We start from the raw sequence: 25,737 nt of genomic DNA, 5'->3' as shown, positions 1-25,737 counted from the left end.
CCCCTGAGAGACAATAAAGTTAGACTTAAATATGAGAGTTGAAGTAGAAACCAACATGTGATACAACAAAAGGGTTGTAAAATGTAACACTGATAATGTAATACTGACCAGTAAGGTCACAACTCAAGTTACTGTTATTAGTCAGTACCATTAGCACCAGTTTTTATTATGTCAATGCTAAATTATGTATGTATGAATATGTATTATAGATGAATATGTAGGTATAGTGAGTAAACAATAGTTTATGGTCGTAATGTTATGTGATTTATAACATTAATAGATTTAATGCAATTTAGAGTGTCGGCATTAGAGCTGCAAGTTATGATTATTTTCATTATCAATTAATCAGCTGATTATTTTCTTGGTTAATCAAAAACTATAAAACAGACCCGTTATAGTTTCCTATAACCCAAGATGGTGATATCAGATGTCTTGTTTTACTCAGCCAAAAGTCTAAAACCCAAAGATACTCAAAACAAGGGAAAGCAGCCATTTCTCAAATTTAAGAAGCCAAAACCATCAAATATTTGACATTTTTGCTTGACTTAAAAAATGAATCACTTATTGAAATATTTGGAGATTAATTCTCTGTTGGTTAGTAACTAACCGTTGCAGCTCTAGTCAGCATGCAACTCAGTTTCACTTTGTCACAGTTTACACACATTCATTCACTATTATCTTTCACTTTTCACCCAGCAGCTAACTCGGGGTAGTTTGAGGTTGAAACATTATATTTTATGCCACCCTGGTGTAGTGCTGTAATGAGCAAATGCAATACCAAAGTTCACTTAATTAAAAATCCCTAAATTATCACACTGATTCAACTTTACATAAAAATACAGAGTAATTCATAATTAATACAACACAATACAGTAAAATGCATACATAATAAATACATAATTCCCCGTTAAAGCCCGGGGGGCATCAACAAGAAAACATTGAGATGATTCACCATCAGTGCAATTAATCATCTCTTTGATCTATGTTTGTGGTGCAGGACTGTTTTGGGGCTAATTTGTTCAAAGTTTAGGAGTCAAATCTCACCTTTATTTAGTCAGCGAGGCAGAAAACATGAAGTAGCTGAAACAGTTTGAGTTGGACATTTAAAAATGGACTCGGGTGGAGTGTGATTAGCTTTGCAGATATGTGAATAGTACAGAATAAAACAAGTTAAGAATAAGATGAGATCTTATCAAACATTTGTTTTTCAAACTTTCTTTCTTGAACTATTCATTTTGAATAAATTGACATGATGATTTGAATTTAAAAAATAAATCCTGTGACCTAAACTTTTAATGAAAGCCAACCTGTGTTTCTGTAACACATTTTTAAAAATGACAATTCAGAATTGAGTTGTTGACAAACCTCAGCTCTATAAATACACTCTAAAAGAATTAATTTAGTGGTTTTGATCCCCAGAGAAAGCAGACATGCCAGTCTTGCTCTACTGTATTAATGGGACAGAGCTTTCAGGGGGTGGGACCTCCTCTGACTCCCATTAAAGACAGTATCTATAAAGGAGCTAAAGACAAGATTGCAGCCAGCACACTGAGACACGCAGACGAAGACGCGGAGAGTGTGTGAACGTCCGTCTGTGTGAAGAAGAAAAAAAAAAAAGAAGAAGAAAAAGAAAATCCAGAGAAACACTTGGGTGTAACAGTGTGAACGAGAGGCTGAGCCCTGAACAGAGGAGACAGGAGCACAGGGAAGGAGGAGGAGGGTGAGAAAGAGTCAGAGACAGAGGGAAGAGGGGAAGAGAGGGAGAGACACATCAGAGCGTGGAACAGGTTCTTTGCAGCAGCCCTCGCACTCAGCCTCAGCAGACATGCCTAACTTTGCTGGCACCTGGAAGATGAAGAGGAGTGAGAATTTTGATGAACTTCTCAAAGCTCTGGGTAAGCAGCTCTCTCTCCTGTTTCTTTTCTCCCTCTCTCCTCTTTCCCTTCCATCGCCAACATCCCTGCATGAGGTTGACTATCCATCATGCCCATATAGAAAAAAAAAAAGGCTTCTCTTGTTCCTTGGGAATGGCATGCCTGACTTCCAACAACATTGTATTGTTCGGAGAAGCTCCCTGGGAAAGAAGGCAGAGATCTACGGGGAGATGCTGCTGAAGGGAAATCCTTCGGCTTTACGGGAGATATGAAACACTGGATGCTGAATTCCAGCCAAAACAGACGTGGTATTGTTACCAGGAACATGAAGAGAGGAGGGGGGCACAACATTATTCATGTTAAGCATTTAAGTAGGGCATGCATTAGCAATGCCAGGGGAGGTCTCTGGAGCCCAGTGCTATTCTCTTGTGTCCTATCTTTTTTTTTCATTCTTTTTCACCCTTCTTAGTCTTAACTGATGATTGTGATGGTTTAGATTGGGACCAGTTTAACTGGGTCATCCAATTGTGTTGCAGCGTTTCGTCACACCGGCACTGCTGAAACAGACGGGGCACAGCAAAAGGCTGAGTGTCTTTAGAATAATGTAGAAATTTTTAGGGACAAGTACCACTGTGAGTAGAGGGAGCTGCTTCAAGAACTCTCCAGAAACAATCGACACCAAACTAGATGAAATATAGAACTTTTTTTTAGACAGCAACGGCTCCAATTTTATCACAAACCAGGCAAATTAAGTTGGAAAGTGAACAGTTTTGTTCCTTGTAAAGCTCAAACAATTGACAGTTTAGTTATTTGTGCAAAACTGTAGCACTAACTTGAGTGTCTGGCTGCATATTTGGCTTGGAAAGCCTTTGCTTTGTGGTTGCAATCTCTCTTTAAACACCCTTATCTAACACTCCCTTATTGTGAACAAATCCCATAAAAAGACCAAACCCAACCATGAATTTATCCAACGAATATAATCTGTGTATCCAAAGCTTGATATGTCTTATTCCTCTGTGTCGTAGACCTTCATTGTTGTCCAAAAACTATTAAAAAACACGGGCATTGTAGTTAATTTTAAGTCAATCCCAAATACACTTAAATATTCACTGAAGCACCAAATGTGTATTCATCCGCAGCTGGAAATAGTCCCCCAACAAATAAACTATTTACTCCTGTTTGAGAAACATTTGCTAAAAATTACAACAAACTCTTTTTAAAAAAATGAAACTTTATGTTTAGAGACCAGTTTTTAAAGATTTACATCTTCTGGAGGAACCAATGGGCTTGGAGTAAGGAATTCGGGAATTACTGAGAGACAAGAAAACCCATTGTTGGCATTGTTAACGATATGAAAAATGTAGATTAATATCAGGTGTATTATTTTAACCACAGTTCTTTTTAACACCCTGGTTTACTTGAACAAGCCCTCAAAGACACAGTTACTTTAAAAGACAGTATAAATTGATTGAGAGTTCTGAAATTGTTCAATTTCAACAAACAAATTCAACACCTCCTCAACAGCCCTTCCCATGTTTTGTTTTGATGCAAGCTCCATAAGGCAACTGTCTCTCTGGTCAGACTGTACGTCCAAGGAGAAACCAGTCAGTCCCTGAGTTTAGCACCTCATCCGTTCATGGACACATTAACCACATCTGCTGGTGCAGATCACTCGTTCGCTCTTACATAAGGGCTCGGTCAATGGAGCTCCGCGATGGGCAACTAATGTGGATTCCAGTGCTGCAGGGCCGCCACTTTCCATCAACATCTTTATAATTATCTGTTGACTCTGAGGTTTCCCTACAGTAGGAGGGGATTGTAATAGCAGAGGAACAAGGGAGCACGCTGAGTGAACAGAGCTGTACGAAATGATCAGACTCATAGTTTGCTAATTGAGAGCAGGCATGTGCATTAAGAATGTTAGAATACTGTACAGTACGTTCACATTTTAACTACTGAGCCAAAATGTTTGATTTTATAAGACTTGCCAGAGTTAACAGGGTTCCTGGTCAAGAAATGCTTGAATAGTACAGGTCATTCGTGTTCAAGCATCAACATCAAAAGAAACTGTAGACACTGTGTTGGTGCATTTGAGGCAATTAATTTACATTTGTCAGCTTTCACGACTGAGTAACTTTGCTCCAATTTGTGCAAGGACCACATTACCCTTGACTACTAGCTGCTTGTAATAATCTAGAAACTGAAGCTTGTTGTTATTTTAACTCTGTACACGATACTTAAAATGCCTAATATTTAAAATATATGTGGATTAAACTTTAAAAAAATGTCAATTTTTGAGAAACGAGGACAGATTGTTGGATCACTGATGCTAATGCATATTTAATACTATAAAAACACACGTCGTGATCCCTCAGATCATGGGTGGGGTCGAGTGTAAGCTGTCAAATGAATTTGTGTTTATGTCTGGGTGGTAACCACGCAAGGCCACTGTGGTTTTGGGTTTGGAGGATCTCTCAAAAATGGCAATAATCCATGAAAATGTTGCAAAATTAAATACTTGATCTTGTCTGCAAAGTTTCTATACATTTAAGTATTTTCAGGTGGTAAGAGAGGATAATGAAATGAAAGAGCCAGGACCTTTGGCACGACATTAAGCCAGATGGCATTGCAGAGTCAAACAGGGTATGCCAAAACCCGGGCTGTGCCACACCCAGGATCCCCCCTCTTATACCAGACAAAATGAGAGCCATCGCTAACCTGTACTGACACCCTCAAAAGTTCATTTTTGTCTTCCAGACATGGCTGAATAATCCCTCTAACAGATTTCGGAGCCAAAAAATTCCACAGATTTCTCCCAGTTTTGAGAAATAGTTGACATTTCTGTCGGAGCCGCAGAGCATTTATTGTGTTTTTACTTTGAAACTTGAGATTGTTCATGTTCATGACACACAAAAATACATGGAGACATAGAGCCAGCATGTGTGCTGGTGGATTTAGGATCTTGTGTCAGGAGCTGGCACGAGGGCCTGGAGAGGTCTAAAATCTGGGTGGGGTCGAGCTCAAGGCAGAATAGAAAGACAATAAAACATACTAGAGGCTGTTTCGATGCACCAGCAGAACAAAAACAGGCTCCTGTCTGTCTGTCATCAAACAATAAAGATTTCATCTCTCTCTTTTCTCTGTTTTGAGCCTATTTGTGTCTCACACTTTCTCTCTTTTTACTGTAAAACAAAATCATATTCCCACTACTAAGTTGCAGCCACATTTGCATATTTTTGTCTTGCATGTCTCATCGTTTTAGTATCAGCTTTGCACTAAGTAGAAGTAGAAGAAATCAACCTTTAGCCTATTTCTTTCTTCTACATCTGTCTTTCATTATTACATTTGATTCTATTAAGCAATATAAAGCAATCTATGACTCTTGTTGACCTCTCTCTGTGGCCATTAGGAAGCAAAATAAATGCTTCTGCCACTCCTTTAATTATGATGGCCAGTAATGAACACAAACTCATACATAACATATTAGCTAACATAAGAAGCTTAATGAAACATATTTTTTTAATAGACAGGGAAAATATCATAATGCACACTGCTGTAATGACTAATATAACAATAATGTCTGCATGGCTCATTTTCAGCTACAAAACAGATTTAAAATATTAGCAAAGCAGATATCGTCAGATTTGCTCGCCAAAAATGTCAGCGTGTTGTAATTATTAAGTCATGGGAAATGATAAACAACCCTAAAACACCCCCAAGAATAATTTATAGTCATTTTGTACTATGAGGCAGTGAAAAATCCCACAAATTTCCCTTTTAATAACTGACTGGATCGTTTTTTCCGCTCAGGAGTGAACGCCATGCTGAGGAAGGTGGCTGTGGCGGCGGCCTCCAACCCCCACGTGGAGATTCGCCAGGATGGGGAGCAGTTCTACATCAAAACGTCCACCAGCGTGCGCACCACGGAGATCAACTTCCACGTCGGTGAAGAGTTTGACGAGGAGACCGTGGACGGGCGAAAGTGCAAGGTAGAGCTGCAGAGGGTCACGAAAAGAGATGTTTGAAAAATGGTACACTAATACTCAGCGATTCTAGAGGACGATGGAGGTGAAAGTTACATCTTTTAGGAACATTTCAGTGTATTTACAAGTTTTAGCTCCTTAGCTGTACTTGATACTTGATATACTTGATATTTTTGCTGACCATATATTTTACAATTTTGCATATTTTACAGTAGGAATATCATCTATCAGCGTGAACACATGCTGGTCTGCACTCATTTTTTTGTCAGTGTTTCCTTTTTGTTGCATTTTAACACACTTTATTGTAAGTAATTTGCACTGTATTACACAACAATAATAAATTTCCGTCTTTTTTAAATATTATTTTGTAAAAACAATCTCAAGAACAAAGGGAAACTGATTTGTGTATTACAATTACAACATTTTGACTTTACATCTTTAGCATGTGATCAAGAAAGTCCATATATTCAGTAAACTTCACCTAATTCAACCCGAGTGTCAGTCACAAGTCATCACCTGATGAAGACGTAAAGTCGAAACCTTGTAATTCTACTACTTAAATTGCCTTTTTGGGAGCATCTATTCAGTCTGTAGGTGTTCTTTGTTCATGAGATTGTTTTTGGCAGGGTTAGGGTTAGATTTGATAGTGCCAGTAAAGACATAGACAGGAAACGTGGGGAGACAGACATGCAACAAAGATCCACCGCCAGAATCAAAGCCAGGATGTTGCGGTTACATGGTTACACGTTGTGGTTGCATCTTAACCGTCAGACTATGAGGAGGCATCACAATAATGCAACTTTGAGTTGAGAAATGAACGGAAATTAATGTCTGCCTGGAATCGTAGACAAAATACATCCAAACTTCTAAAACACAACAGCATTGTTTGTAAAATGCTTGCTTGTGATGTTATGTATGTTGAGTATTTGTGGGATAACAGATGCAAAATCACAGGTATGGCCCCTGTTGGCTATCTTCAATCTTCAGCTAACAGAACATTTCATCGCAAAGCATTTCATATTTCATATTTCCCTCCCTTTTCTCAGGTTTATTTCACTTACCTAAAAGTCCTTTTATGCTTTTATTCAAATATCAAAATAACTGTATTATTGCTGCAACAAACAATTATTCTCATTATCGATTAACCTGCCTCTCAATCAGTTGTTTTGTCTATAAAATGTCAGAAAATAGTGAAAATGCCTGTTATAATTTCCCAAAGTCAAATGTGATGCCTTCAAATGTCTCTTTTCTGTTCAACCAAAAGTCAAAAAACCCAAAAATATTCAGTTAACTATCATTTATGACAATGAAAACCATTCAACCATCATATTTTAGAAGCTAAAAGCAACAAATTATGGGGTATTTTTGCTTTAATGACTAAAATTATTATTAGACTATCAAAATAGTTGCACATTACTTTTCTGTCTAAATAGTTGATGTCACTGTTGTCACTGTGTTAGTATGTTAGTGTGTGTGTGTGTGTGTGTATAAGTACTTGTATTATTCATGTTGTGGTGACAAAAATCTGTTTTATTGGTTACATTGTGGGGACTCACCTTGTATCAGGCAACAAAAAGTTGGTGAATCGTTAGGGTTTAGATTTAGTTTTGGTTAAGGTTAAGTGAGTGTAAGGGTTAATAATGTAGTAGTTATGGTAAAGTGAGGGTAGGCTTCCAGGAAATAGATGTAGGTCAATACAATCTGTGGGTAAATATATGGAGAGATAAATTTCCTGCAGCACTGATACTGTGGTCATTCAATCGTTTTATTCCCAGCAGCCATATATGTGTTCTGGTTGATGCTCCTTCATTAAAAAAAGGGAACATTATTTTAAAAATAACACCCACAGATATCCAAGTTTTCTCAGAGTATTCTGTGTGGATTTGTTGATATATATATGCGTGAGTGTTCAAGCCCTTCAAGGCTTTAACCGTGCTATTGTTGCTATTGTTGTTGAGGGTGCAATGAAAAATTAATACCTCCTCGCGGTCTATTGCATTGGTATCATCCTCACGTCCGTGCAGCTGGATTAGGGGCAGCTTGAGTTGGGATGGATGAGAGTTTCTCTCTGAACCTCTTCGGGCCCTGAGGGGGGATTCACACAGTCAGAGCTCCTATACAGGTTTGGAAAGTAGGCAAAGACATATTATAATATTTTAATTTTTGTATTTTTAGGGAAAATCAAGGTCTTATACATTCTTAAATCTCATAACAAATCCGTAGTTTGTTATATAATGTAATTAATCATAAAAACATATAAAATAGACTTTTAAAATGAAATAACAGCAGGGCTTGTGTAATAGAAGTGAACTGGTTTCTTAAGGACATCTCCTGATACGATCTCAACACTGAGGCATTTACCTCATCCGTGTATGCAGACTGCACAATTAGATAAACAGAAGTCGTCTCGGATTGTTCAGTCTGATAACGTCCATGTGAAAATTATGATTATGATCACTGTCCTAAAGCAGAACTCCATCTGTGTTTCTCATTTATGTCAAAGCATAAAACATCCCCCTTTGATTTATTCATTTGAATCTTTTCTCTTATAATTTTCTTTACTACCTCATAAAATAGATTTCTGTATCTGGTTAACTCAGATTATGATTTAAATGTTAACAAACATGTTTCGCTTCAAGTCACTGCTGACTTTTTCGGTATTAAACCAAGACTATAATCTTTCCCTAACCTTAGCCGAGTGCTGCCAGTGTCTAAACACGACCATAAAAAGGTTTAATAATGCTGTAGTTACTACCAAAGGATATTGTACTGTAAGATTGCTTATTTTTTCAGAAAAAAGGGACATTTCTGAACATTTTATTCATTCAGTAAAATTCAGTATTAACATTTTCAGGTCAGTTTTTTTTACCCCACCCATTTAACTGCAGACTTTACTATGAAGAAGACATGAACATCATTAATAACTCAAAAATCATGTTGATTGTTGCATTAATTAACACATTGTTCTTGCATTAAGGCATGAATGAGTTGCTGTTAAGTCTTGTACATTCCTGATAGTTCATGAAATATTGCATGAATGAAAATGTGCTTTTTTATATTTGAAGTCATGATAATTCATTTACCTTTACCATAAAGTGTTACCAATGTATATGTGACTTAACAAATATGTCAATTAACAACATTTTGTCATCATGTTGACAGAAAATTTCATTTAGGTGGGCTGCAAAACATATGTGCTGTTGCAATTTAGCTGTTCATAAATGTAATTTCTAGAGACAGGGTTACTGTTACATATTGTAAATAAGTAATAATCATCTTTTTAATCAGTCTTTACTTATTAAAGTAGGTGTTTTAAGCTTAATCATGGTATAAAAATCATTGAACCTTCTCCTGCATAAAGAGAAGTTAGTTAAAGATTTAATCCTTCTCCATGAGATGTGCATGCTGTTCATTTCCTTTATTAGATAAAATACCTTCAACAATTTTATTTCACCTACACAATGAACAGAGTCAGAACTCTAAAGTTTAAGAATTTGGAGACAAGAAGTCACGGCAGAAACACGCTGCCACTGAGTCAGTTCGGGTTACAGGAATCTTGTATTGATGGTCCTGTGGCTGACGTCTGTTTATCTGCTAAGCAACCAGCGGCTCAGCCGGAGAGAAAAAGAGTCTTGTTTGATTTAATGAGGACACAGTGGGTAAACAACATTAGCATGTTGTCCTCTCACACTAATGGACAGGTGAGGGAACAAAAAATATGTAAGTAGCTATGTAAGTATATGACAAATTATTCTTCTCTCATTGCAGTAACATAAGCTCACTATCTGGCATTTTGATAGAAAATACAAATCAGAGCTATAGAACAGAAATCCAGGAGCTGGTAGGGATTTAATGCCTTTCTCTTGGACACTTCAACCTTAAAGCTTTGAACCAGGACAGTCTTTGAAATGAACATGCCACACAATGCCATTCAGACGTGCAAATAACTGTCTTGAAAAAATGAAATCTGAAGGTGTCTCCTGTGCTGAAATATGCTCTTTCATCTATGTACAACTTTTCATAAAGAACAGGCTGCAGTGGCTGTTGCAGTGCAGCAGAGGAGAGTTGCGTAACAGATATTGGGGATGGAGAGCTGTTGACAGCTACCAGAGAGTATAAGTTGTCAAGCTTTTCTAACCGCTGGAGGAATTTGGGTTTTTATGGATAAGATTACTCATATTTTTTGAGAACATCGCTTCTTTTAAGAGAAAAAAAATCCTTGACAAAAGCTATCCATGAGCATAAATATGCAGATCAGAATATTGATCGCTAGAGAGTTTTATTCAAAAGTCTTGTATATAGATTTAAAAAAGAAATCATGCAACACATATTTTCACTCATAGAGCAACAAGAACTGTTTAACATTGGAGGACTGAAGCAGTTTTGTGTTAATCATATACTGTAAATTAGAGGTATTCACATGAGTTATTAAGTTATAGATGAAAAATTGGCATTTTGTGTTTGCAAACTACTGTAGTCGTGATCCTTCGTTCTTTATTGCTAATAACTCACATTCAGATTTTGCAGTTTCCAGTCCTACGTTTTGAATTTTGGCAGCTGTGTGACACCATTAGTTTATATTTACATCACAGATTTGACCTGAGAACATAAAGGGGATCTCCATCGATTGTACACATCAAAGTCTGTTTACAGGTCTTGAGGAGTGATACTGCATGTGTGAAAAGAGTCGTATAAAGAAAGCTTTTCTGTCTCCAGAGTGAGCTGCACAAAGTCTGATAAACTACCTCGAGTGATGTCACTTGAGTCAAGTGTGCCGGAAGTAGGGGGTCCAAGGGGGCCATGGCCTCCTCACTTTACCCTCCTCTCACATCCTTTTTAAGTCACAAATGCCTTTATATTGCAACACTTTTGGTAAAAAGGTGTTTCAATCATTCACTCTAAGACATTAGATAAAATAAAACAGGCAAACATTAAACAGGAAGAATATTTTGTGGGTGAAATGACTGTTTCTTAATTGGACTGCAACCAGCCAGTCAACACACATGTTTTGAAAGTTCACGTGAATTGGTTGATTCATGATATCACATTGAAATGACCGGTACAAAGCATTTAGTTTTTTAGTAAAGACAATCAAGGTGCTCCCAAAGTTTATTTAGGCTGTCGTAGGCTATGAAGGACATTTTCACAACAGTGTGACATGTTGATAATTTGCGAAGGTAAAGCAGTAGGAAAGTAATGTTTTTTTTCTGATTTATCGTTAAATATGGATTTTGGGGCATGGCTGCTTATGATACAAGGACAACATTAACATTCCTCTTCCCTGCTTGCTGTTACTCAGCTGCTGAAGTGTTACTGTCCTGTAAACTCGTTGTTTTAGGTAACTGAACAAAAAAGCTCCCTCAAGCTCTAGTTAGCTGCTTTGTGTAACTCTGCAAAGGTTTAGTGAGAGTCTTTGGTCTATCTATTGCTATAGACACATACACACACACACAATAGTGCCCTTAACTTGAGTCAGTGTTGGTTGGTGCTGAAGTGAGGTTATCAGACCTCTGTAGCCCGCTTTTTATCTCTGCTTAAAGCTAGTGGCTTGAGGCTACATTAGCTGCTGTTAGCATGACACACCCAAATCTCTGACTGAACTGTCAGCAGTCAGTTTTAACAAAGAAGAAGAATGTGTGGAATAAAATATGTCTCTGGTTCTGCTGCATTGATTTTTTTTTTTTTTAAAAAAACTGCCCATTGAGAGTTTGACAATGTTATAGGTGTGCAATGCTAAATCAATGGAGTACTCTTTTAAACAATTAAAACTACTACAGGAATGCCAGTATGGTATAATTGGAATGATATTATAATCTCCATTAATTGTATTTTTTATGTTGCTTAACTCTTTGTTGGTACATTCACATAAAAAGTGTTCCAACCATTACAGAGAGACACAAAACTACTACACACAATATGGATATTAGGACATTTTACATTGTTGCACTGTACATTATCTAATTTGTATTGCAACATGCATCATAGTGTTGAGAGACAACCATCAGCGCAGGTTTCAACAGCCACTCTGCTGAAGTGTTCATGGGCAAGGCACTGCAAAACAACAAACATATGTTCTCAAGGTTTCTCTTCCAAAAGGATGAACGGTTTCTACTCTCAAATGTAAAGCAGAAAATTTACCACCCACACAAATTCCTGGGCAACAGTGAACAGTGATATTTATGCCTGTGGAGAAGACATATTGTACATGTAAAGGGAAAAATGTGTAATTGCATGCATGCACTGCATTAAATCAACAAAAATTCAGCAGCCAGGAAAATTGGAGATATGTATTTTCTGGAAACCACAACGCCCTTCTGAGTCTGTGCAATACAGAATACATTAAGGGTTTGATCTGCGTATTTCTGTCTATATCACATCTTGCAAAACTACATATAATCACACAAGGTTTGTAAATTTATCAATAGTGAAATGATATTCAACAGCTAAAATCTGAACTATTGATATTTTAATCTCCTTTTGTTTTATGGCATGAAATACATGTTGCAGTCGGGGAGGACAGACATGACCTATTTCAGATCCCAGGAGACAGCGTGGCTCCTTCTGTCTGTGCCCTGGGGCATGCTGGGTACTGGGCAGGGCTAGACGGCTCTCAGTGTGGCTTTTCACCACATGAAGCCTCTCCGCTACGAGGCAGACAAGTCGTGTTGTCATCACACATTTGCCACATCAATTTGTTTGGGTTTGAGCATCAGCATCACAGCTTTGACCCGCAAACGATGATTCATGTATGATACAGTATAGTTTGAGGGTATTAGGTCAGTGAGATGTTTGTCATTGTTTTGGCTCTGTGCTCCAGAAAAAATAAGCATGAGGTTTAAGTGACTTTTCAGTTATTGTCCAAACTGAGTGGGATATTTGAAGTAAGTATTATTATTTCCCCTCAATTTTAGGACAGTGTGCAGCCTTTGACTGAGCTTTGATTATATGATTATGTGATCTGTTTCCTTCATATCACACCTGAAACCTGTCTTCTAATTATTAAATGAGACTGATGGAGCACATGTGACTAACAAGGTGTTCGTTCCTCCAGTTATTGCAGAATAGCTGAAATAAATGAAAATGTATTTCAGCATTGACTCTTTTCTAATTTTGGGTTCAAACTGATTATATATTTCACTGCTTAAGAGCAGAATTAAGGTAAAAAGTTCCCAAAACAAGGAAAAAGTGAAGATGATTTCTGCACTAAACAATATTACTATATGAACAATGGGCTGAATGTGAAAGGTGTTGATCATAGTGACGAACCCACAGAGAATATGCCTTTGTCAGGGCAGACATATTGACTTGGGAAAAAGCACAGGCATAACTTATAACATTAACAATGGCTTTGACAGTGTGACAGTAACAGGGAATGCATACAATAATAAGACCCTGAAACTGAAGCAGGTAAATGGAATTTAGCGATTGTTAACTGTATTATTACCACTGTTATTTTACTACTGTATTCTGTGAAAAATACTTTTTCTCACCATACTCTGCACCTCCCCTCAGCTCTATGGAGCATTTTAGCATCTTTCAGCTCATTGTTTTGGTTTTACAGCCCACAACTTTAACTCTTACATAATTTCCTGACATAGCAGGCAGGTTTTTTCAGCAAAAAAAGCTCTGATAAACCCTCTGTATGCTACCTGCCCAACACCGAACAGCAGACAGACAAAATTAACGACTATCTGGTGAAGATAGTGGAGCATTTAGTGGCTTAAGGGCCAAATTCAGGAATTAGTAGAGAACAAAAACAGAGCTAAAAGAGAGTAAATATAGTTGCATTCATCAGGTGGACACCATCACAACTCCAAGTAAATGCTAATGTTGCTCTGTGTCTTCCAGATGTGTTAATAGGCAACTGTTTTCTAACAAATTCAACTTAACAACTTTATAAGTTAATAATATGTCAATGTTGTGTTTAGAGCTTGTTGTGCTGCCCCCAAGTGGCCAAAAAAATCTATTAATTAAATTTATTTCATGCTAACTTGTCCAGTTACATTTTATCCCTTAAAATCGAAGGACTTTGTATAAAAAGATAATTTCTACAATGTTCATCTGATGTGGATGTAAACACCAACTTAAACTTGTACAAATCCAATGTGCTGGAGTTCAAAGCCCACACAAAAATATTATATCACTGTCCTAATGGTTTTTAATGGCTTATTTTGTCATTGATGTGATGGCTGTCAGCAACAGTCACATTGTGCTTTTGTGTGGCGGTCACACAAGACTGGAGCTAAACCTGCAGGACGCAGTGCCCACTGACACTGGCACAAGAGCTGAGGGGGCGAGGGGAGCAGTGTGGGGTTTGGCGGACTCTAAGGTGGAGCGGTTGGCAGGAGAGCCCTAAGTGGGTTTTGGCTGAGGCCAGCTGCCCCCGTAGTTAAAGGGATTACACGCTGATCTGTGCCTGGCGAGGAGCAGAGGGCTGATTAACACCGCCACAAGGTTAAAAAGCTCCAGTTAATCTGTGTGAGTGCGGTGGGATAAGACAGCCTCTTCTCACCTCCAGGAGGAGAAAGTGATAAGGTGCTTATTGTCTGTTTCAGAGACTGCAGAGAAACAGACCGCAGATTGACTTTAGTGCAGAGTGGAAGTCATAATGAGGTGATTATGTACCTGCTCTCATGGATTTCCTTCTCTACTTATGTACTTATGTCCCATTTATTTCAGAAAATTGTTCTGTTTATTTAAACTGAACATTTGTTGAGGTTCAGCAGAGGTTGAAATCAGCCTCAGCACAACAAGTCACTTCTGGGCAAAAAGATAAATGGAGTCTTTTAACCCAGCTGGTTGCTATAGAGACAGACTTTTAGTATCAGTCACCTGCCACAAGGCTACATGGAGGCACTGAGAGCGGACATGTTGAGTGAATAAGGATCAGAAGCATTATCGCCAAGAACGATCAAAATATGTGATGTAAGACACAGATGTAACATCCACTTAAGTGTGTCATCATATACTGACACATGACACAAGAACGAGATGTTCGTCCAGATAGTGGACTATAAACCCCTGACAGATGATCCAGTAATGAATTGATGAAAGCCTAAATGGATAAAAGTAGGATTGTTTTTCCAGAGCAGATAAAGCCCACTGTGGCTGAGACTCGGGCATGATTTATTTGCTTTTGACAGTGTGTCATTTAGCATGGAGAGGCAAGAACAGGCCTGCGGCGAGCAACAAGGAAATCAAAAGTCTGAGTGAGTGGGAGGATTGATTCGTTTAGACTGATTCTAATACAAAGTGAGGGCACAAAATATTGGTTACGGGATTTGCAACCTCATTTGTAGAACTTGAATCTAATTTTTCTCATTTCTCGTAATTCATTCCATCTGCTCCTCATTTTAATACCAAGCTGAACCAAACTCAGTGATGGGTGTGGTCAGAAATGAGCTCTTCTGCACCTGTAACCACACCCAACAGTTATGGTGTCCTGGAGTACGTCACTGCAGCAAGGTGATGCAAAGTTAAATCACAGGGTGTTATGTAGTGTTAAATGACGTATTCTTGTGTTAAATAAAGTATGCTTTAAACTCCTCACACATTTCCGATGTGGGAATTGGTAGGGCTGCGTCCAACAATTTCTTTAAATTTCTGAAACTGCCAATTCAACATTCACACCCACTTCACGCCATGATTGTCCAGGTGTGGGGAGGTGAGAGAGAAGGCAGGGTTTGAACTTCTCTATTAAAGGGGATGTATCATGCATATTTACAAATCTATATTTTTATTCTGTGGCTCTACTGGAATATCTTTGCATGATTTACATTTAAAAATCCTCCTTATTTATCTTATACTGGCTCTTTATGCATTTCCTCAGTTCAGCCTCTGTCTGAAACAGGCCGTTTTAGCTCACGTCTCTTTTAGGCCCCCCTTCTGATGAGCCCACTCTGTTCTGATTGGTTAGAAGCTGCTCCTCGGCAGACTTCTGGTGGTTCTGGAGGCTACATAAACAAAGGATTTCATTTCTTCTAATTTTTTTACTCACAATGGAAACTTCTCAAACACATCCATACATGTTTGTGGGTATGTACAACGAGCTGACGTCAGTTCGATGGGGAAGTGGAGCTAACTTTGCAAGATAAAGGAAGTACCTTAACAATGATTGTGTGGCTGTTTTCTTTCATATCAAGTAAAATGAGATCATGTTCTGGCTTATGTCCAGTATGATGTGCACATGCTGTGTCCTGTGAGTCCCTTGAGGATGGAAACATACCGACTTGAATCCTGTGCAGAAAAGGCGGACTCTGCCAGTATCAATATACAGAGAGGCAAGTAAAGAATATAGAAGACATTGAATAGCTATAGCTGAAAAATTTCTAGCCATAAATTGCATTAAAATTGAGCTTGATATGATTAAAACTCTTAGAGATTTTAAAACCCCTATGTGTTGAAGATTTCTAAGTTTGGTGACTCCTAGTGGTATAAATAAAATCACTGTTGTAGACTCTAAGACAGAGACAAATGAGCACAAAGCAATATGTAGCACCAGCTTTCACTGGCAGTGTCTTATTTTTCAGGATAATTTTAAAGAATTCTATGATTGTATTAAAAATTCAACATAGGGGCTTTAAACTCCAATTTGGATTGTGTAAAGCCATCATGGAACGAGTGTGCAATGACCACCAACTGTGATAAGCCGAGACATCTGTTAGTCAAGGAAATATACCCAAAAAAGTTTCTTTAAGCCTTCTCTTTCATCGAACAATGAAAAACTACCTGCAGTAGAGAGATATTAGAAGTGGAATGACCTTCTATGTAGAAACCCAGTTAGGAGAAAAGTTCTGACTTTTCAAATTGAGTTCTGTAATTTGAAACTTTACTGTTTGCACAGGTGCTATATTACCACTCAGATGTGCTATTTGTAGCTTGGTAAACGGGGTATGAGTTGATTTGATAAGGTTTATTGCAAAAGAGCAACTGTGCCTCTGTGGAAAGTTGTTGAGACTGGGAAAAGTGATGAGCAAACTGATGTGATTAAACTGAGGGAAGAGATGACTCCAACGCGGGAGTGAGCTTGTTATTTTGGGCTCTGAAAGAAATGTTGTAAAATCCAACAAAAACTTTAAACCAAGCAGGAAATGAGATGTTCTCGCTCTTTTAGACACACTGTTTGTGTCTGATAAGCAGTGAAAGTCTCTGAGAGACTGAACCAAAGCTAAAAGCAGCAGATGTTCTGATAAGTTAAAGGTAAAACTAATGCCTCGGACTTGCAGGATAAATTTGTCTTGGTCTCAGATGTGAGTGCACAAGCTCTTGTGTGTTATTTAGAAGGGAAAGAGCTGTGTGAGAATTTGTCTGAGACTTAATGTGCAACAGAGAATGAGAGAAAATCCATCCAAGTCAGAGGCTGAGACTGATACTAGTGCTAAAATGGAGCCGTAGCTAATCGACTCTCTGGGTTCTGGCTTTATTAGAAACAAATCAGAGGGAGAGCTGTAGAAAGCTGTAGAAAAGCCCTGCTGTTGTTCAGCTTGGCAAAGTCTGCATACAGCGGCCCGCAGGGAGCCATGATGGCTTCTCTTACCTTTGATATGGTGATTAACATTTGCCTCTGAGAAACTGAGGCTGCTGCTCCATCCAACACTGAGCTGTACATGGTTCATGTTCAAATTATCAAACAAATTGTCAATGAGCAGCACTACAAATGAGCTATGCAAAAAAAAATGCTGGAAAAACAATATGGGTGTTCACAATAATCCTTTCCAGATTTTTATTTTGTTTTATGTAAATTTTATGCCTGAGTCAGATGAAGCAACGCAGCTTTGATCAACTCCAGGCTTTGGTGATGGATCACTGCAGCTTGGAAAGATGTTGAAAAGGAAAATGCAGCCGGCTTTATTGAGAGGAAAAACAAATTTCAGCAGTGTGGAAAAACATAATCAGTCAGATAATAACATCAAGCCAACACTTAAGAGAAAGTGTGAATAGCTGCCTAATATTTGGATTGAAATTAGGAAACCTATAGCTCTAAAATAGCATTAAGGGAATAGTTTGACATTTTGGGAAATATTCACTTTCTTGTCAAAAAACTCCCATTAGATAGGAAGCTACAGCTAGCTAACTAAGATTAGCATAAAAACTGGAAACAGCAAGCCTGGCTCTGTCCAAAGATTTAAAATAAATCTGCCACTAGAACTCTGTTAAGATCATTTTTTAGATTTGTTTTACACTGTGGGTTTTGTACAAATTAAAAAAACAAGATATGACATGTTGATCTTGTTACATTTTGACAGAGCCAGACTAGTTGTTTCCCCATGTTTCCAGTCTTTATGCTAACCTAGGCTAGCGAACTGTAGCTTCAATCTAAGTTTAACAGACAAATGTTGGCCTGGCATCCATCTTTTCTTATGTTACTCTCAGCAAGAAAGAGAATAAGTGTATTCTATAAATGTTGAACTACTCCTATAACCGAACTAGCTTTGTGACAGCAGACGGTTGAGGCAATGAAACACAGTTATGGACCCTGAGCTGACCACAATGATAAATCTTCATTCATTTATCTCCATTAACACAAATTTAGCCACAGGGTCACCTTGGCCCTGATCATTCATGAATTCTCAACTCTGATAGGCAATTTGAGTCAGTTACTTCAGGAAAAATTGGTCCTGAAGTCAAAGTCTGACTAATCCTGTTGAAGTCATTTGAAATATTATTGAAGCGAATTAGCAGACCCTGAGCGACCAAAGTGCTAAGAGGATTTCATGTTTTTTTTTCCTTTGGCAGCTGATTTATAATATGCTTTGGTCATTGAGGTCTGGCATGGCCATTGATGAATAAACATAGGGCAGATGTTATTTCGAATGTGCTGTACAAAATATATAGCCAAAGGTATGTGGACAGCCAAACATTACACCCATATGTGATTGTTTAGTATCTCATTTTAACATTCAGCCAAAACAGACACGAATGAGTGTGTTCAAGTACTGATGTTGGGTGGCCTGGCTCGTTCATCCCAAAGGATGAATGAGTTCACGGCTCTGTGAAGACCAGTCAAGTTCTTCAACACCAAACTTGGAAAACCATTTCTTTATAGACCTGGCTTTGTGCATCGGGGCTTTGTCCTGTTGAAAAAGGAAAGAGCCTTTACTCAAACTGCTGCCACCTATTTGGAACCACTCTATTGTCTAAAATATCATTGCATGCTACAGCATTAAAAGTTCCCTTAATTGGACCTGGTACATAATAGTCCAAACCAAATTACCTAGACTAAAAGCACACGAAATTATGCAGGCATGGTGGTCACATTATTTATATAGTGCAAACAAGTTACAAAGTGTTTTACATACAAAAAAGAAAAGAAAAGAAGAAAACAGTTTAAAAATATTATGAAAAAATACAATGAAAGAATATAAAACAAACAGTAATATCAATAGAATACAAGTCTAAAATGGTGAGTTTTTCAAAGTGACTTAAAAGAAGACGTGTGTGAATGTGTTCGCTTCCTTGATCTCCTTTGGCAGGTCATTCCACAACTGAGGGGCCAGATCATCTTTAGTTTTAAGGTTTGACAGAGGAATGGCCAGGAATGACCTACCAGAGGATCTCAGGTTGCATTCAGGCTATTCAGGCTCATAGGAGGTCAGCTATATATTCTGGAGCTAACCCTCTACGAGCCTTAAAAGTAATCATTGAAATTATAAAATCCGCTCTAAGGCAGACTGGGAGCCGATGAGTCTGATTATGAGTCTGGCTGCAACAATTTGAATCAGCTTAAGTTTATTGAGGTTTTGTCCCCTTGTTTCCTGTCTGCTTTTCCACTATCATCTCTCTATTAAAGGCAAACAATGCCAAAAAACATATCTTAAAAAAATAATATTGCAGAATAATAATAATGAATCCAAGTTCTAAGTAATTATAATAGATGATTTAATTTAGCAAGGCTAATTAGAAAGTGCAAAATGTTTACCGTAAATATTCACCAGAGACCTGATATGTAGCAGATTATTAACTGTATTTTGTTGTAAAAGGAAAACGTAATTCTGAAACCTACTATACACAATAAAGCACATTTCTGACCACACCCATGCACACTAATGATTGATTCTGATGTGGACAGAGATGCAGTACACTTTAAACTTTCAACCAGAGAGCGCTGTGAAACACTGCTTTTAATTAAGCCCGATATTAATTTTCTCTTCAAATATACAGTTCGCCTTATAGACGTGTTTTACCATCATGCTGACCTTCAAACCTCCTTGCCTTGCCTTTCCCCCTGCAGAGCCTTGCCACCTGGGAGTCGGAGAACAAGATGCACTGTAAGCAGACTCTGGTGGATGGGGATGGACCCAAAACCTACTGGACCCGAGAGCTGAATGGCGATGAGCTCACACTGGTGAGCAGACAGCAATGACTCATCATCTTACTGAAAGCTTCTTAATAGATTACTTCTTAGAAAGGGGAAAAAATCCCTCTTTATTAGGACAAAAGCTCTGGAATTAAGATTAAAGGACTCTCATTTTGGGCTGAGGATGGCTCAACAAAGAGATAACAAACAAAAAATAATTAAAATGCTCATTTGAAAACATTTTTTATCAGAGATAGTAGAGAGGCTCTTGTATGATCTGATCGGGAGCTAATCTGTATGGTTAGTGTGTTACGCAGCTTGTTCTCAGGGAGACTCAGAAGACATCAGATGCATTAAGATAGGCTTTTCGAGCAGCTAGTGTACTCTGTTTGAGAAATGGTTAATGAAATGAGGCAGCGAGTGTATGAAGTCGCCCTGGAGATTCATTCGTGAAAGGAAATGAGAGAGGCTGTTTCCCAAGGAGCCGAGCTTTCATCCACCCCGCAGAGATGTGAAAGGAGAACAAGAGGAGCTGCTACACTGACATTGCAGTAATACCCCCAGTATTTAGCCAGATTAATATGGGCAGAAGTCAATGGGTCTAAAGCCCTTCGAAGGATGTGCAGGGGAGCCAGTCCAAGACCAACAGACCGGATGAACGGTTCTCAGGGACTCAACAGCTTTATTCTTTTGACGTTCAATGCTCCCACTGTCCGCTTTATTGTTCCTCGAGTACTTGTAAGATGAATGTCTGAAAGGCAAAAGCTTGAAACAACAATATAGAAGGTATAGATGCTGATAAAGTAATCACAGGATGTTTGCATGGCTTTATGTTACAGGCCAGATGCACAGGACACAGAAACAGCATTCATGTTTTCATAATCATATCCTTGATGCCTGAATAGTATTTCAGTACACCGCTGGAAGCTCCTCATCATTCAGACTATCAGAAGGCAGAGAACATGTGAAATCTTTTCCAGTTTTTGGGTGATAAAAGCAGAATGTGTTATGACACTTTGGCCCGACTGCCCTGGAGGAGCTGAAGCATTCATGCACTAATGGAGATTGATCTGGCCGAGCTTTGACAACAGCAGAGTCTCTGTGTTTCTCTGCTCTTCTCACCTCAGCCCTCCCTGCTGTCACACCATCATCCAACCTTCAGGAAGACCTCGTTCAGACCGCAACTCATTGACTCTGTTTACACTTGGTTTTAAAATGCATCTTGGGTGATCGGATCAGAAGTGGACAGCGCTAAATACAAGTGTAAACGACCACCAAGACACATTGTGGTCTGATCACTCAAACCACATCCTTTGAAGTGTAAATGCTAATGTGTCCTGATGCATCCCCGACGCATTATCTTTTTCCCACCTGCATTCTGCAAAGACCTGCCCCTACTCTGCCTCTGATTGGCTCTGACCCTGATATTTTTGTCCTAACCCTAACCATCTCACTCCTCATGCCTAAACCTCACCAACCTAACCAACAAAAGCAACAAGTACTAGCCAATCAGAGGCAGAGTATGGATGGTCTTCGCGGAGTGTGGGTGGGAAAAACAATAAGGCATCCCTGAAAAGGATGTAACAGGAAAATACATCATCAATGCAGGATGTGCTGGTTTTGGTGACAGTGAGCAAACGCCAAATAACTTTGTCCTGCCAATCTCAACAGTTGGAATAGCCCGTACATGTATGTTAATTCTTGAAATATATTTGTTTTCTTAGCTAGCCCGTGTGAAGCAAATCTGGTGCTTATCTGGCAACATACTGACGTAATAGCTGTGCGTGGGGCCTTTTGACCTTCTAGTGGAAGTGAAGTAAGCAGTAACGAAATCTGAACACAAGTGGTCAGCTGGACACTTTGGAGACGCATGAGAGACATAGGTGTGAATGGCGATGTGTCTCGGCTGTCCACTTGTGTTCAGATCACCGAAACCCATTTCAAAATCAAATGTAAAAAGCCTCATAGAGTCCAAATTCTGACTTTTTTAATCAACGGCAAAAAACTGCATGGAGCCACATTCTTCTATCACATAGTAGACTTTAAAGATAGGTGAATGGTACCAAATCAGCTCTCAGTGTGCATTTGAACACACCTGTTGCCATGCCAACACTAACACATATATCTTGTCATCATTCACCTGAGACAACTGTCCTAGTTTTGGTGCCACAGCGGCATGGCTGTGTCAGTGTTAACATGAAGGACAACAAGGAATAATGAAAAGGATGAGAAATGGGCAGATTTGTTGGTGAAGATGCAGTCAAATTCAGTCAAAACTCAAAGGCATCATAAGTTAAATTCTAGGGAGATACACATCTGTCAAAGAAGAGGCCATTTATAATAAATGGGGTTACAGGTAGTTTTGGCAGAAAAGGCATCTACTCATCGAGGGAACTCTCAAACTATTAGAGCAGCAACAAGGATTCTGCTGGGCACGAAGCCTCCAAAGTCTCGAAAGATAATATTTTTCTTGTGAGCACAAGATCCATATCTTATATCCATTTCTAAATCACTTTTTTGCGAGGGAAGACTTACTAACTACTGCTACTACTTATAGCTTTTGCAGGGCTTGCTTTAGCTGGCAGGAAGAGGCAGAGTTGGTGACCTTTCAACTTGCTGGGCTGAATTTTGTTTTCTTATGAATGCTGTCACATGCATTTATATGCATGCAATGCATTTATCCTTGGCTGAGATCTGATCACAAAATGAGCTTGATTACCTCCAAATTTGTGGTCTGGCTGATCTGATCGCATCCCAATGCATTTACAACTTGCATTATGTTTTTACAGATACATTTTAATGGCAGGTGTAAATAGGGGATCTGTTTTAGTTGACTTCAAGTGTTTAACAGAAAATGCACTGCCTTCTGCTATTAGTTTGGATTCACAATCTCATTAATCATTGTGCTGGATGTCCAAACTAATCACCCGACCAACTGCCAGTGCTGTTTTTCCAGCATGACAAAAAATCGGTAATGCAAAACCTCAGGCTTCAGTGTGTGATATTGATTAAATAAATATTGTATCATTTAAATCCTGGAAGATTTTATGCCTGTCAAAAGAAAAAAAAACATGAGTCAGTCATCTTTCCACCCCGGCTACCTCTTTCTTTTCAGAACAAGCAACTGGAAAAAGTAAAAGAAACACTGACTGCATCTGAATCATATCTATCTGCTTCCAAAAAAAGCCCCCAGACACACAGACCACTGAACAATTGCAGAGCTACAGCTCTAGCGATCATAATGCAATGGTCTGATCGTCTGTGGCAGTTCACACTGTAAGTGGGACACATTTCCATACGATTTGCATGATGCGTTTAATTGGTTTAGTCTGAAAACAGTTGTGTGGATTTTCTCCAGCTACATTAGCCCGAAATGAAATCAGAAAATGATAGCATGTCAAGAGACTTCAAACTTGGCAATTCAAGAGATGCACAAAACAGTTATTAAGCAGTTTCTTTTGGCGTCATCATCAACAGTTTCCAGTTCGACCTTGACTGACGGTCATAATTTTGACTGATGTTGTGGCACATTTATCATTGCTTAATGAGATTTCCTTGACATTTTGAGGTTTATTTTTCTTCATTGTGAACTAGCCAATTGTTCACAGTCCACCATTCTCCTCTCCTCATACTGCAAATGAGCACTTCTATCATTATCAAGCATTCTTAAAGCATATTGTGCCCAATGCCTCTATCACTCTCAGGTGGCTAACATACAGAAATATCTTTTTGTTTTCTCCAGACTTTTGGGGCAGATGATGTAGTGTGCACACGGATTTACGTCCGGGAATGAAGCTCTGCACCTTCATCAGAACAAAGAAGAAACCCAGGTGGACCACAACTCGTTTAAACCCAACAACACTCTGTCATGCTAACGTGCTAACGAATTCTCAAAGTATCCTGTGTAATCTCTCAGCATCAATCTGCATAGTCTCTACATACAATAGCAATGTCTCTGTAATCTGGTTATTTGTAGTGAGTATTGTGTCTGCAGTACAGTAGCTGGATATCTCAGTGTCCATATCTGCAACCCTGGTGTCAGCTGTTTTGTAGGAGTTAGTCATCAGTTTCATCGAGTAATTATTGATGTTCAATGACAGGAAACAATAAAACATGGGAGAAACTGTATCAGAGCCTCTTTCTTGATAACATACATTTCATTTAAAGTTACCTCGTGGAGTTTTCTTGTTAACAAACAGTTATGTGCACATTTAATGTTAAATCTCTCAATTGTGTGTATCCCTAAGGTGTAACAAACACGTTAAACACATTTCTTTCTTCATAAAACAAACTCAGTCTTCTTCTCCCTTATGTTTTGCTGGTGGATTGGTGTATTTCATGGAGTTTTACTGCCACAAGCGCTCGATCAATGAAATAGTGTATCTTGTCATGTAAACACACAAGCATTGGGACTCAAAACTTTGCTCTACAGCACCACTAGTGATTAAAATCTCCAATGTGCAGCTCAGCACAAAATCCAAAAGGCACTGATGCAACCAAAATACTTAATACACATCTCAGGATCAAATCTTGCACCTTAACACTGACAACATTTGTCTCCCAACAAGAAAACTTTGTCAATCATAACACAGTCATCTAAAAACACAACTGGTAGCATTACAATGTGTCACTATTGTCTTTGAAGTAGCTTTTATTATTTATTTATTTGTTCTTTGCATAAATCAAGATTACAGTTACAATATAATAAAAAAGATTGGCACCTCTCTTCTGCATGGATTGTTCCACCTTACAGTATTTGTTACTAAAAGTGAAATATTGCAATAAGCTCCAGCAGGCTAAACTTAAGTAATTCCAGCAACGCAATAAAAAACAAATGTATTTCCTTTATTGTATTTCCTATAAACATAATTTTACTATTTTGTTTTTCACTGTTGAAGTTTGACTGGTGCTCTCTTAATTTTGTAATCTTGTTGCACCCTCTTCTGCAATGGTTTAATGGTACATAACTGTAAAATTAGCACCTCCAGCTGTTTATCTCGCCAAACCAACTCCTAATATTCTGGATTTTCTGGAAATTTGGTTAAAATGCGAACTACATTTGGATGGAAACCTAGCTATAAATTGATGTATGACACAACTGGGGGGTTAGTGGGTGGGGTTGGTGGTCAACTTCTGCTTGGGACCCAAAATGTCTCGGGCTGGCCCTGCTACACTGGTTCAGGTCTTCTCGGGTTTCTGGCATTGGGAAAAAAAATTTTCTATTTAGTTATAGATTGGGCAGTGTGGTGTTACAATACTGAATGTGTGGTTTAATGCGTTATTTTGGAAGACCTGCACTATACACAAGAGCTTTTATTTATTTTCTATTTCGTAATAATTGCTTTCAGCCACTTTGACTCGCACTGGTCTTGCCACTGCAATAAACCCGATGAACCTCTGCTCCTGAAATCTCAAAGACAAAACAACTGGTACAGGCATGACCTGCGACAACCCCAAGTTTCTGATGCAATCGAATACACTTTTTCAAAACCCTGAACTGCCACTTTAAAAAAAAAAAAAGGCCTTGGGCTGAAAACCCCACATCCCATCATGCTCCAGCCTCCCACTCCCTGCTGCTATTTGT

The 25,737-nt window shown here is 38.6% G+C and overlaps 1 protein-coding gene across 1 annotated transcript; it reads left to right on the top strand.

The window, feature by feature from the left end:
• The first annotated feature begins 1,535 nt into the window (after nt 1-1,535).
• crabp1a (cellular retinoic acid binding protein 1a) lies at nt 1,536-24,281 on the top strand. The gene is made up of 4 exons (XM_044355494.1): nt 1,536-1,895; nt 5,685-5,863; nt 20,088-20,201; nt 23,896-24,281. Exons 1-4 carry the CDS (start codon nt 1,826-1,828, stop codon nt 23,944-23,946), a joined length of 414 nt encoding a protein of 137 aa, XP_044211429.1. The 5' UTR covers nt 1,536-1,825; the 3' UTR covers nt 23,947-24,281.
• Nucleotides 24,282-25,737: the final 1,456 nt, after the last annotated feature.

The sequence above is a fragment of the Thunnus albacares genome, chromosome 7, assembly GCF_914725855.1.
Source record: "Thunnus albacares chromosome 7, fThuAlb1.1, whole genome shotgun sequence".
NCBI classification, from domain to species: Eukaryota; Metazoa; Chordata; class Actinopteri; order Scombriformes; family Scombridae; genus Thunnus; species Thunnus albacares.
The sequence above is the reverse complement of the archived record's forward strand: the minus strand, read 5'-3'. Positions and strand labels throughout refer to the sequence as shown.